At 40.8% G+C, this 14,955-nt stretch overlaps 1 protein-coding gene across 4 annotated transcripts in view; it reads right to left on the reverse strand.

Annotated features, from left to right (window-relative positions):
* Nucleotides 1-14,955, reverse strand: part of LOC102448690 (ubiquitin carboxyl-terminal hydrolase 12-like) — a 45,116-nt gene that overhangs the window by 18,069 nt on the left and 12,092 nt on the right. For 3 of the 4 annotated variants that reach the window (XM_075940868.2, XM_025178024.3, XM_006136174.5), the window contains exon 2: nt 6,000-6,080. The exons of the other annotated variant lie outside the window; for it this stretch is intronic. In XM_075940868.2, coding sequence (XP_075796983.1) covers nt 6,000-6,080 — 81 coding nt within the window. The remainder of the gene's footprint in view (nt 1-5,999; nt 6,081-14,955) is intronic. 4 annotated transcript variants of the gene reach the window in all.

Below are 14,955 nucleotides of genomic sequence, written 5' to 3' on the forward strand. Positions count from 1 at the left end.
CTGCTACGAGAAGACTATTTCAGGGTTTACGACTGGTAGATTAAACTGGTGAGTGACAACATGGTTATTAGTCCTGGACAGGGCTGAGGCTACAGTCACTGATGGGAAGAGGTGCCAATGAGAGACCTAAAACCATAATGCAGACATAAGAAGCAAAATGACAATCAGTTCTATTCCAGTAACAAGGTTACAATGGGTGGATTCAGATTTTGTTTGCCAGTCTCAGATACCAATATACCTTTTGAGACAAGTAGCAGATTAAGTATTTCCTATTTACAATGAAATATTGGCAAAACCCCATGATGTAGAGATATCTAAGAGCTGCTGTTTCACATCTGCCATATTTGAAGATTGTGTCACTAGAGGACAACAGGGCTGATGATATATAATGTCTAGGGGCAATGTGTCCCAGATTGCTTAACGAGGAGAAACTGTTAAACTGAAAAATTAGATGCTTTTATACAATGTCATGAAATAACTCATTTTTGGTGGTTTGATTCATTTTGTTTATAGTAATCTGCTGAATTTATTTTATGACAACTTTTGACTGTATAATATTGTTACTCAAAAAGCCAAAACAACAATGATTTCAGGTTTACCTGTCCCTAGGATATTCTTATAAATGAGCTCTGCATCTCAAGAGCATTCTGGGTGAAATACTTTAAACAAACATAATTAACATACAAATAAAACAACTGTAGAATACTGATAATCACATTAAATGGCACTCTGGGAATATGGCTACCAGCATACAATTTTGTACAATTACTGTAGCAGAATGATTGCAAGTTAATTGTCAATTTGCTGGCTGGGAGAAATACAAAATTACAATTTAATTCATGCAACTCAAAAGGTTACAGCCTTGACATCTTATAGATGCATTAACAGCACTTTGCATGGTACACGAAATGGGGAACAATTGTTCAAAATTGTTAGTTACATAATCAAAATATACATACAAGTAGAACAAACATTTAATTTCTGTTTATTCTTAGTCCACCTCTTTATTAATAACCTATAAAGCTAAATAACTAGCACATTCAGGAAATCTGTAGATGACATAAAATTGGCAACACTCAGGAATAACAGAGGAATAATGCAAATGGACCTGGCATGATTAGGAACACTAGCAGAAAAGAAAAATGAAAATTTGTTGGAAAAATACTAGCTAATATATTTAGCAGGCAAGAAAGGATCCTCAAAACACATTTAATGGAAAGAAGAATCCTAGAAATTAGCAATACTGTAAGAACACAAGGTTAATAGTGGACTTGCTGTTCATTACTAACATCCCGTTCTTTCATCACAGCTCATTTCTGGGTTAGAGAGTTCACTCTGGGATGAGAGCAAAAAGGTGAATGTGATTTTTGATCATACACACAGAAGAATCAGGTCACAAAGCGTGGGACTAATATGTCTTGTATATACAACCCTGTTGTGATTATGTTGCATCCAAAGGTATGCTAGGTACTTTACAAACAGAAAAAGGCCATGTCTCAAAAAATCTTCTACAGGTTGACTCTCTCTATTTCAGCACCCTGATCCCTCTCTAGCTCAGAGCTAGTCCTGGTGGATGCCGAACTAGATGATGAACCATGTGAGGTCAATATTTTAGTAACAGGTCTCTATTTTTATTTTACAAATGTGAATACATGGAACAATGCTTGCAATAATGCTTAATAACCATATATGACTGTACTGATACAGCCTACATAAGCATACTAGGGATCTAAACGAGTACTCAGGTATAGGCTTATTGGTTAATCAGCTCGACTAATTGCATTCTCCGCCCCTCCCCCCCGACTTGCTCCCTCTGGATTATTTCCCCCCAGCACTGGCTCTGTGGTGCTGCCTCTCCCCCTCTGCTGCCTCTATCAGAGGAAGTGGAGGCGAGGGGAAGTCTACTCGCAGTGGGCCCAGGCTTGTTGCAGACAGAGGCTGCTCTGCATCCCGCAGAGCAGCCTCTGTCCGTGAGGAACTCAGACCTCTATGGACAGGGGCTGCTACCATCCCATGCTGCGGCTTTTGTATCAGAGGCAGCAGCGCAGGGTGGCAGGCAGCTGGTCCATGAGGGTAGCTGGTTTTTACTCTGCGCTGGTTAGGCCTCAGTTGGAGTACTGTGTCCAGTTCTGAGCACCGCATTTCAAGAAAGATGTGGAGAAATTGGAGAGGGTCCAGAGAAGAGTAACAAGAATGATTAAAGGTCTAGAGAACATGACCTATGAAGGAAGACTGAAAGAATTGGGCTTGTTTAGTTTAGAAAAGAGAAGATTGAGGGGGGACATGATAGCCGTTTTCAGGTATCTAAAAAGGTGTCATAAGGAGGAGGGAGAAAACTTGTTCATCTTGGCCTCTGAGGCTAGAACAAGAAGCAATGGGCTTAAACTGCAGCAAGGGAGGTTTATGTTGGAGATTAGGAAAAAGTTCCTAACTGTCAGGGTAGTCAAACACTGGAACAAATTGCCCAGGGAGGTTGTGGAATCTCCATCTCTGGAGATATTTAAGAGTAGGTTAGATAAATGTCTATCAAGGATGGTCTAGACAGTATTTGGTCCTGCCATGAGGGCAGGGGACTGGACTGATGACCTCTCGAGGTCCCTTCCAGTCCTAGTATTCTATGATTCTATGGTCCAGCTCCTGCCTGTCATCCTAGGCTACTGCCCCTGATACAGCACACTGGCTGCTGGCCCCACCGCTGGGGACTATAGAATAGCTGAGTAACAGATAAGAATTCATGTAGTTACTTGATTATTTTATTACCTGCTAACATCCCTAAAGCCTATGTCTAGCCAAGGCTTACTGGCTCTCTTCATAACAAGAGCTAGTGTTGTTACTAGCAAAATGCAGGACAATGTAGCACTTTAAAGACTAACAAGATGGTTTATTAGATGATGAGCTTTCGTGGGCCAGACCCACTTCCTCAGATCAAATAGTGGAAGAAAGTAGTCACAACCATATATACCAAAGGATACAATTAAAAAAATGAACACATATGTTGTTACTAGGGATGTAAGCAATTAGTTGACTATCCGATAAGCATAAGCTTATCAGATAGTCTAGTTGTGATTTGACTAGTTGCTTTCCCCACACTTGCTGCCTCTATCAGACAGAGGCAGCAAGGAGGAGAGCCAGAGCCAGTGGTAGGATAAGCCAGCTGATACAGAGGCAGCAAGGTGTAGCCAAAATGTATATTTTAGTATTGGTTATAAGAATATAAGTATGATGCATAATGATTTGATGTATAATGGCTTGCTTATAGGTTCTGTATGATTCTATTTCTTTGTGTTCTTTGTGTATGTTGTAAAGTCTATTTCACCCTGTGTCTCAAGATCTTGCTTCCTGTTAGCATTACAAATTAAGTTGTACCTCGTGTCTGCATTGTAAACTAAGTTGTGTCTTCTAGTCACAAACTACATAGTCCTTATCTGGAATGTCTGTACATTGTTTGGTGTGAGCAGAGAATGTGTTTGAAAGGCATTAGGAAGGGCCAGATGCTCAAAAAGACTTTAGACACTTCAAGATGATGAGAGAACATCCCTGGTGCCTGAGGCTGGATGAAAGCTGATGAGCAGAATAGCTAAGCCCTGGAGACAGGCAGACACTCCAAAGGTGAGACACAAACAAAAGATAAATGAAGCCTGACCATAATCAAAGAATAACTGTGGAAAGCACAGAGATTAACACCTTTTAAGGATGAATGACTGCAGTATGATACTGCAATACTCTCGGACTCAAATGGAAACTTACACATATCAGAAGGGGAGCGCTGGCCAGTAAGACTCTGGGTTCAGTCCTGGAAGCAAAGCCTCAGAGGAACGCCAACTCCTCACTCAGCCAGCCTTGCCTGACCAGTAAGACTGACTAGAGCCATGACAGATTGGTAACTATAAACCATCTGCAGGACCTGTGTGGGGGGGGGGGGGGGGGCGAGGGGGGGAGGGTTGTCTTTATGAAGCATATGCTATATGCTTTTTTACTGTATTCTCAATAAACGCAGTGTCTTGCCTTTTCCCCTAAAAAGATCCCGTGTGCTTCTCATAAGCATAACAAAGGGAAGCAAGTAGTCGACTACTCACATCCCTAGTTCAAAGGTGAAATATACATCTAATGATCCATTAAGGAAATAAGAGGCAATTTAATTTACTGTTAATGAAGTTACCCAGCGCCATATTTTTTGACATAGAAAATGAACTATGTCCTGTGATAATTGTATACATTTCACTTTCTTACATCATATTAATAAAAGAATGTGACAGATTGGATGTTCCATTCACCTCTCTCAACCAGAGGCATCGATCTGACATCCTAAACAAGTGACAGAACAATACTGCACTCTTTTTGCAATTCTTAATTTAGTTATAACATTGCAAATTAGCAATTTTTTTGGCCTTAATCACACTGTGTACACAAAAACTGACTAAAGTTATGGCAAACAGTTGTTTTAAACAGGAGCTCTCATTCTGAAGCAAGCCTGAAGGGAAAAAAAAACATTTATACACAAAGAGAATTGACTTATTTGGTATATTTCTATATTCTCCATTTCTTTCCTCAAACAGCACTATGTCCTCTAAACCATTATGAAAAACATGGGATTTGAAAAATAAACAGATATTTTTGGTTTGAGCAGGGGTGGGTAATAATTTTTGGTGGAGAGCCACTCCAAGATTTTGGAAAGTGGTTAAGGGACACACTTTTCCATGGAGGAGATACAGGGTCTGTGGGGGAGGTTGGGTGCAGAAGGGTGCACAGGGTAAGGGACGGGTGCAGGAGACAGTGTGAGGTCTGAGAGGGAGTGTGGATGAAGGAGGGGGTTGTAACCTTGTTATGGGGATTAGGGTGTAGAGTCAGGGAGGGAGTATGGGTGCAGGAGAGAATTCTGGCCTCAGGGAGGGGCTCTAGGAGGAGGTGCAAAGTCTGGGAGGGAATTGTGACCTAGGAGAAGGGGAAAAGGGGGTGCAGACTGCAGAGGGTTTGAATGGTGACCTGGGGCAACGGAATGGGGGGGGATTTTTGGGTACAGGAGGGGATTCTGGTCATGGGGAGAAGTGTAGGAGGGGGCATGGGGTCTGGGAGGGAGTTGTGACCTGGGGCAGGGGAGTGCAGAGGATTTGGATGGTGACCTGGGGAAGGGAGTTTGGTGCAGGAGGAGCTGGGGTGCCAGAGGCAGGCGCTTATCTAAGTGTCTCCTGGCCAGCAGCCCTGCTGCCGCCCCAGACCTCTTAAAACGGCAGGTTATTCCCTCCACGTGGCTCTCAGCACCAGAAGGGGGGGGGAGAAGAGTCTTACACTGCATCCATTCCCCAGGCCAATCTCTCAGCTCCTACTGGCTGGTTGTTTCCAGCCAATAGGAGCTGAGAGATTGGCTGGGGTCAGTTCCTATTGACTGGCTGTTTCCAGCAATAGGAGCTGAGGATTGGGCTGGGGGCAGGGAGATCACACAAAGCCTCCTCCTCCCTGCAGAGCAGAGAGCCACACAGACTGCTTTAAATCACAGCAGCTGTGTGCCTGAGGGTCCTGAAAGGGTGGTCTATGGGCCGGATCCGGTGGCTTGGCAGGCTGGATCCAGCCCCCAGGCCATATTTTGCCTAGCCCTGGGTTTGAGGGTTTGGGACTAAGACCCACCAAAGTATCAGTTTAATATTTGATACAACTTCTTTATTGGAGAACCATACCCTGCTTTTATCTATCCTATGATCTAATGGGCCTTTTCCAGCTTTAACTACTCTGATCCTATATTTAAAAGTATGCCCACATATGAATGTCTCTCAGTATTTTGTAATCAACATTTTCTATTTCACTACAGTTAACTTTTCAGATTACTCTTTTAGCTAAAAACAAAATTTAGCATACATGTTACAGGATGTCATGCTTAAATAGATTTCCGTTTTGTGCCAGAACTTCCCATAGATAATGTTCTAAAAGAGAATCCTGTCAATTTAAGAGTAGGAAGACTGAAATAGGAAGCAGTATTTTAAAAATAGTAAAGAAAATTCACTCACATTGACCAAGCCAAAATAATGTTCATTCACAGGAAACTGTTCAGGACCAATCTCTTTCTCCAAAGCAGAGGCATTGGCGCCCTGGGGAAAACAAAAACAACCCCCCCGCCCCCAACATATGAACACTAGGAAAAAACTCTCTTTAAAAAATCTGTAGTATTCATGCCATTTCTAGTTTTAAAAAAAGAGTGAAAATGGAACAATTAATTAAAACATTGTATATGCTACATAAGAAAACTGAAGCAAATGTAAATGTGAAGCCTGTAGCTTAGATTTCAGGGTTTAATGAATAATTTTAAAAAATTATTTCCATGATTCTTAATAGATCTAGTTGTTAATGTAATAGGCCCCCTTCCATCCAAAATTAATTCAGTGTTAGACTATTTGAATATTTCAGATTTTAAGGAGGATGGTACATATTAATTTGTTTTACTTTGATGAAAGACAAATAATGAACTTTGCTGTGCAATCTTTCAATGAGTCTAAAATTAAACTGCAAGACTGCATTGTTTTACAGAAAGTTTACTGGACTCTTGCATACTAATTCAAATGTTATCTAGAAAACAGTGATGTGTACTTGCAAGGCTGGAATCAACATGGTAATATGACACATTTTCAAGTAGGTTTTAGAAATAAATTTAGTCAAACATTTGAACAAAAATGTAACACAACCTTAATGCTGGTGCAACTAGCTCTAATGTAGTAAGCTTCTAGCAGAGGGGCTATGGGGCATGGATATGAAGAACAAAAGTAGTTTGTCAATGCTGGACAACGGAAAAGCAACACCTTTTTTGGTTTGTGTAATTCTTGTAGCATTAATTTTAAAAATCAAAGAAACTTTAAAATATAAACCAAAAATATTGTTCATTTTCAGAATTTCCAAAAATATTACAAATAAAAAAAAGCATGTGAAAATTAAGTACTAGTCTTTTTTTTAATCAAACTGCTGCAGCTGCCATATTTCACCACACATTTTAAATCATTTTGAAAAAATGATTTTAGAACATTTATGAGTTTCAAAACTGTAAAAATATAATTTATCTGTTTAAGATACATACACTCATCCTCTCACCCTTCATGGAACTGCGTGTAGGAATAGGGACTAGCATTGTGGTGTGTCCAACCAGCTATTGTGAACTAGCCACACTCAAACAGCAGAATAGTTGCATGTGGCTAGTGTGTTGGACACCACAGGCCTAACAGATTATTTGCAGTTAGCTGTACAACTTTTTAAAGAGATGTATGGGCATGTTATTTAAATTCACTTCATATTAAAGACATCATGCTTTCATCTAAAAACTCTACTTTATATTATCCCACAATGGATTTAAAATTTTTAAAAGCTAATGTGTTTTCTTGGGATGAACATCAAAACTACAAACTACTGAATAAACTGAGGCATTTCTGCACTTGAAACTATACAAAAAATTGCTAGAGGAAAATAGAGTTTTTTCACATTAACTAAGATGATCTCGGATTAGTCAGTCATCCAGGAAGGTCATTTAAATTTAGTAGAGCATGTGCTGTAAAAATAAACAAGGAACTCAAAATAAATTTGCTGTTAGATGGATTTAAAAAAACAGACTAGAGGGCAGGCGGAATGGTAGACAAGATGGGTGACGTGAAAGAAAATAGATCTTTAAGTGAAGGAGTTTTGCCTAAAGGAAGGGAACAATGTGTCTCCCTGAATCATCTATTGAGGAAGGCGAACTACATAAGAAATTGGATTAGGAGAGTACACTCCCTATGAAAATGTATGTGATGACTGCTGAATAATCTAGAACTGTCCCCTATCAGTTGCCAGGTTCCCATTTCAAGTCTTCTGTTAGCATCCTATTTATAGCTCAAACAGCATTTTAAGGCATCTGAATCACTTAAGACAAGTGCTTTTCCATAGCTATTTTTTTAATCTAAACATGCTTATTCATACCTTGAGTACTTTTAATAATCTCATTAAATCTTTTCAATGCTGTTCTCATTTTTTAAATACATGTAACTGAAAGTGCAAGTTAAAATATTAAGTAAAAATGTTAATGAGATTTTTCATTTGTATAGTTGAAAATCAAAAAGTTAGCAAATGCAAAAGTTGCAACAGAAATATTCATTTGGCTGTTTTGCACATCCTTAAGTTTTTGATATTTGATGATCAGTACAAAATTGAAAGTGGCCTGCAGAGAAGACAAAAAAATTGGATTGTACTTCTTTTGCACCTTTCGGATGTAAAAAGGAGCACAGAAAGAATTCTCAGGTCAAGGTTTTAGTTTCTGCTGAGATTTTACATTAGAAATTCAATTTTTTCTGCTAGATTGTTCCTGGAAAGCATTATTGAGAACTGGAGAACATGAAGGATTAATACATTAGAGATCCTACTGCTCAGGTGGAACAGTCTTTACACTGTGGGGGCTCGTCTACACTGGCCCCTTTTCCGAAAGGGGCATGTTAATTTCACAGGTCGTAATAGGGAAATCCGCGGGGGATTTAAATATCCCCCGCGGCATTTAAATAAAAATGTCCGCCGTTTTTCCGGCTTTTGGAAAAGCCGGAAAAGAGCGTCTACACTGGCCCCGATCCTCTGGAAAAAGCGCCCTTTTCCGGAGGATCTTATTCCTTAAAGTAGGAATAAGATCCTCCGGAAAAGGGCGCTTTTTCCGGAGGATCGGGGCCAGTGTAGACGCTCTTTTCCGGCTTTTCCAAAAGCCGGAAAAAAAGCGGCGGACATTTTTATTTAAATGCCGCGGGGGATATTTAAATCCCCCGCGGATTTCCCTATTACGACCTGTGAAATTAACATGCCCCTTTCGGAAAAGGGGCCAGTGTAGACGTAGCCCATATGTGTTAACCGCATCTCTACACTATGGGAAATATACCAGTATAGCAAGGGTGGCCAACCTGTGGCTCCAGAGCCACATGCAGTTCTTCAGAAGTTAATATGCGGCTCCTTGCACAGGTACTAAATCTAGGGCTGGAGCTACAGGTGCCAACTTTCCACTGGGCAGGAGGGTGCTCACTGTTCAACCACCAGTTCTGCTCTAGGTCCTTTCCCCCTAGCATCCTGCCACTTTCTACCCTCTCCACTGAGCCTGTCACACACACCCAGGGTCTCCCACTGAGAAAGAGCTGATCACAGTGGGCAGGAGGAAAAGGAGGAGGCATAGGCAGGTGGGGCTGTCAGTGGGCAGGATGTGCTGAGAGTGGTGGTGGAGAGGTGATCAGGGCTGGTGACATAGAACTGTTGCTCTTTGACAATGTGCATTGGTAAATTCTGGCTCCTTCTCAGGTTTAGGTTGGCCACCCCTGCAATACAGCAATAGCATTGCAGGTATGCTGGCATAATCTAGGAAGGTAGATACAGCCTACAGCGATGGAAGGGTTTTATTCTGTCAAGTTCGAACACCACCTCCACAAGCAATAGTAGGTAGGGTTACAGAAACATTCTTCCATCAACCTATTTGCCTCTACCCTGTGAGTTAAGTCATCATAGCTGCACTGCTCATGGGTTTGGATTTTTCACTTCCCTGACCAACGAGGCTATGCTCACCAACATTTTAAGTGTAAACCAGAATTAAAACACAGAAACCCTGAAGTAGTATCAAATCTAAAGCTGAAGTATACTACAGCTCAGGCTTGCTAAGTGTTATTCACCCATCTGAGGAAGTGGGTCTGGCCCACGAAAGCTCATCATCTAATAAACCATCTTGTTAGTCTTTAAAGTGCTACATAGTCCTGTATTTTGTTTCCCCATAGTTAGTATTTTTTTAATGAACAAGTAAATGCTATAAGCATTTTTATTATCAATCGCTAAGATAAATGAAGGACAAGTCACTTGGGCTGTCACATTTTTCCAAAGCAACTTTGTAAAATTGATATGACTGGCTATAAAGGTAGAGGTATAGAAATTCTGCAGTCACATTTCAAATCTATAGAGAATGACTTCGATTGAAGAAATAGAAAGGAATCACAAAAACATAAGAAGCAACATGGTCTGTGATAAAAACTTGGCTAATACAAGGTTAAGAAGCTTAGACTGGCAGATTTACAAATGATCCTCTTCATACTCATGACTGATAGATCTCCAAGGTCTTTACTGAAGGACTAACAAAATTAAATAGGGTACTGCTAAGGTGTGTGAGCCCAAAATTTCACACTAAAAACTTGTCTGGAATAGTTCTTGGTAAAACAATGTCTACTACACATCAAAATGTCTCCACTAAAATCTTCTGAATGTTGGGAAACAGAGCTATACCAGCCAGAAAAAGAAAGTTGAGGATTGCACAATAACGTGGCTCATGATGTTATTAAAACATGTTGCTTCTAAAAAGATGAAATGGCAGAAACTGTCTGTTCCCTTAATATTTAGATTTCAGAGCAGAGATAATTTTGCCACTATGTCTAAGAGTTTGCAAATTAATTCTACTGTTAGATGACAAACTGGCCTGCTTAAAAGTAGCCTAATTTCTGCTGCACACATTGTTTGTGGCATAATTGACCTCAATTAGCACAGCAATTTGCTAACACATTTTTCAAAGAAATGCTTTTTAACAGTAGCAGATAAACTGAAATGCTTCAAATTTAAAACATCATCTAATTGTGCTAATTAAAATTTCAACCTGATGGAGAAAGCATATTGCCATCATGAGCATAACTAAAACAGGAAGGGAAGCAATCTCCCTCACCCCCACTTGCACGCCCCTAAAAAAAACAGATTGTGCAAAAGTTTAAAACTGTGCTTTGAATGAATAAGTAAAGAAGCAGGACTTCTGTTTTACTTTCAACTAGCAGAAATAGCCGGCGTCGCCCTGGGAAAATATACTAAAAGGTGTGATGAATGAACTACGTCAACTACATTAACATAGCATATTTTATTGGAAATACTTTTATATGTTATTTTATCACAGGGAAAGGATCTCATAGTTGCAGTTTATGTGACACGCTTAACAGAAGAGTCCAGCAAATGCCTATGATCAGGTGTTACTTAAAGCTAATTATCAGTGGGCCCAATTGGGGCTCTGGGGGAACCAATTTGGAGATATAACCAATCCAGTTATTTAAGTTAGGAAATCAGTAGTATTCATGCAAAATTTTGCATTTGTAGCTCTTACCATTTCAGAGATCTTTCGAGACAAACAAACAAACTAACTTTCTGAAAAAATTTTAAGACTAGAGAGCTGCCTCAGGATTGGCAAACAATCTGCTCATGAAGAACTGTACCTGATTTCCAATTCAAAATCAACCTAATAGGTCAAAAATGCTAACATTATTACTAACTCTTACTCTAAGTCATACATATTTGTCCTTTTGGTAAATCAATATAGTGGGAAGCGTTATATCTCATATGTACAGGGTGAGAACTTACACTTGACCAGTTGGCAAGCTTTTGCTGGAAAACCAACAAGGACAGCAAAAATTCAAGATTTTGGTTTAGTTGACACACGATACAAATTGTGTATGGGAGATTAGGTTTAAACTATACTTTATAAAACAGAGATTTACTGATTGTTTGTAAACTAGTTTGCTTCCGAGGCTACTGACAACTCCGATTAAGAATGAGTCAATCGTGTTAGTACTCAAAAGCTTACTGTTAAGTCTAGTTAAATCAGATTCAGAACCTTAACACTGGTAATTCAATGCATTGTTACCTTTTAGAATAACATGTAATGAAAACAAACATGCTTCTCAACATGTTTGTATTTCAGGCACGTTGGGACACAGAAAGTTAGGCTAGGTTAAAGTTAGCCATGTTAGGTTGATTTTATAATGAATGTGTCTATACCACCAAGCCCCTTCTGCCAATCTTAAGAGCTTTTAAAGTTGACTTTGGTATTCCACCTTGCTGAAAGGAGTCCCACTAAATTCACCCATCAAGGGTGATGCTTACCAGGTAACTGGTTGTCCATTAACATCCCTACAGCACACCAGACCATGAATGGCCCAAGGTTGCAAATAAGCTCCAGCATGGAGCGTGCAGGAGATACTGTATCTGATTGCTGCAGGGGGAGAAGCATCTGTGCAGACAGAACTCTGAAGCAGCAAAAGAAAAGTTGATTTCTGTAACAAAAATCACACAGAGCATGGTAGAAAAAGGATACAGAAGGAACACCCAGAAGTCCTGTATGAAAATACAGGAGCTCAGGCAAGCGTTCCAGAAAACAAGAGGGGCACATGGTACAGATCAGAGCCTCAGACATGCCACTTATATGAACAGCTGCATGGAATTCTAGAGGAGACCCAACCACTGTCTCAAAACTCTTTGTGGATACTTTCCAGGCAGCCTCTGGCAATAACGTGGAGGAGGACGGACATTGTAGATGAGGAAGAGAAGTAGAATGCTCAGCAGGTAGGCAGAGGATTCAATTTTACCAACAGCCAGGACCTTTTTCTAACTTTGGAACCAATCCACTTCCAAGATCTATTTTTGCTGGACCTTGATGGTGGGGAGGACACCTCTGGTGAGTTCATGTTTATAATCACGCAACAGTGGTTAAATGTAATTGGGTTTAATCTTTAATTTCCCCTGAGCAAATGGGATACAGTAATGGCCAGTAGGCCTACCCAGCAAGAGTTCCTTTTAAAGTTTTTTTTTAAATGGAGATATACCTATCTCCTAGAACTGGAAGGGACCTTGCAAGGTCATTGAGTCCAGTCCCTTGCCTTCACAGCAGGACCAAGTACCATCCCTGACAGATTTGCCCCAGCTCCCTAAATGGCCCCCTCAAGGATTGAACTCACAACACTGGGTGTAGCAGGCCAATGCTCACACCACTGAGCTATCCCTCCACCCTCCTTGGAAAAGACTGATACAGCACAGGGAGACATAGGTGAAATGGATGAAGTTCTATTATTGATTGCATTGAGGCAAGCCAACTGTTTGCTCTTCCCCAACAAATTATGACCCCAGGTTTGCTGCCCTGTTTGTGCTGTCCTTGAAGGGATCACACCAATGAACAGCAATACTGTGTCGGAGGGGGCACGACCACATGCTGACTATCCACATCCGAGTCCCTCCATTCCCAAGCCACTGCAGTCCCCATTCAAGTTAATGTGATAAAGGAGGGCTGCAGTCTGCAAGCATGCTGCGTGGGAGAGGGGTGAATATGCGCTGACTCTCTATATCTGAGCCCCCCACTACACCCTCCTCATTCAGGTCAATGTGGCAAAGGAGGGCTGCAGTTTGCAAGAACACTGTACGGGAGAGGGATCGTCGCAAACAAGCCCCCCTTTTGCAAACACATGAATGAGAGTTGTAATTTGCAAGCACCCTTTACTATGTTTCGAAAGCAGAAGCAAAAGAGCCCTCCAAACATGTTGTTTACAGTGCCTACTTGCAAATAAGTTCAGCTGCCCAGCACTCTACAGTGTATTCTACCTTGCTCATGGGTGCTCAATTTAAAATGAAAAATTTGGCCTTGTACATAACGTGTCCTTTATGCTTTACAGTGCTCCATTCGCTGTAAAAGAGTTAAACTTCTGTTTTTTACTACGTATCTTCCCTAAAGTCTACCCCTTGTTTTCCCCCGCATACAACTGGAACCATCAGTCTACCACCTGCCCCAGCTTCTCCAGTAGTTAGGCAGTTGCAGAACAGAAGGCCAAAAAAATGTACAGGGATAAAATGTTTAATGAGCTCGTGCAATCTGAATACACCAATAGGGTACACCAGAATGTATGGCGGTAAACACTGTTAGAGATCAACTGCACTAGGGATGTAAGAGTGTAACCATTTCGGTTTCCATTACATTTACACTCTTTGCCAGTATGCGCCAGGTCCTGACTCCTGGCCCTGATGTCCTGCAGCATAAGGCTTATACTGCAAAGCCCACAGCACAGCTGGCTCTCCCGGAACGGGTCCAGCAGCCAGTGCAGGTAAGCTTGCTCCCAGGGAGCCCTTGCTATGAGGTGGCAAAGTTTACTAAGCTATTTAAGCTGGTTAAGTCAAAAGCTTACTGTGAACAGTTAAAAAGTGATCTCACAAAACTGGGCTAATGGGTAACAAAATGGCAGATTAAATTAAATATTGATAAATGCAAAGTAAGGTAAACTGGAAAAAACCCTCAACTGTACATATAAAATGATGAGTTCTAAATTAGCTGTTGCCACTCAAGAAAGATCTTTGAGTCGTGATGGTTTGTTCTCTCAAAATGTCTGATCAATGTGCATTGGCAGTCAAAAAAACAGAATGTTAAGAATCATTAGGAAAGGAATATATAATAGGACAGAAAGTATTATAATTCCACTATATAAATCCATGTTTAAAAATAAACTTATATCTCTTGTAGATGCAAAGAAATCTTTCCAAACATTACATGGGCATCAACCCAATGCCATGTTGTCTTCCTAAATCTGTGGCCTTACAGCCTAATATTGTTGTGTACCTAATATTGTTGCTCATGGATTCAGTAAGTAGCAAAATAACATTAATACTATTGTTAGTATCGTTGCTGCTATTCAGAACCATGTAAGCAACAGTGAAACTGTCAAAGATCAGGTCAAAATGCTGACTGAGAAAGTATTAGATTTAGATTGAATGTGTATGGTTTGACATGTTCATTAGTGTTTTATCGGTTATCATTCTTTTCCTTTTGGAATCTCACTGTGACAGGTGAGGTCACAGAAGATCCCTCATGGGTGCCTCCCAGAGTGTTGACACAGCCACTGCCACTTACCTTCCCACTCTCTGGGGCTTCTAACCGCCCAGTCCTACTGGACCAGCTCTGCTGGTCTCCCCCAGCCAAGACCCCGAGTTGAGATTCCTGCCCCCGAGAAGCAGTACAGATACTGAACTTCTTCAGCTCCCAGGAGAGTGCAGTTTTGGGCCCAGCTTCCTGGGATACCACTCCGCAAATGGGATCAAAACCCCTCAATGAACTACCTGGGTAAGCTCCCTTTAGCAATGAATGGGAGAATGAACGCATTGGTTGTCTCTCCAGGTAACAATTATTTACACTGGGTTTGATAGAAA

The sequence above is a fragment of the Pelodiscus sinensis genome, chromosome 13 (assembly GCF_052426305.1).
Source record: "Pelodiscus sinensis isolate ZL-2025 chromosome 13, ASM5242630v1, whole genome shotgun sequence".
Classification (NCBI taxonomy): domain Eukaryota; kingdom Metazoa; phylum Chordata; order Testudines; family Trionychidae; genus Pelodiscus; species Pelodiscus sinensis.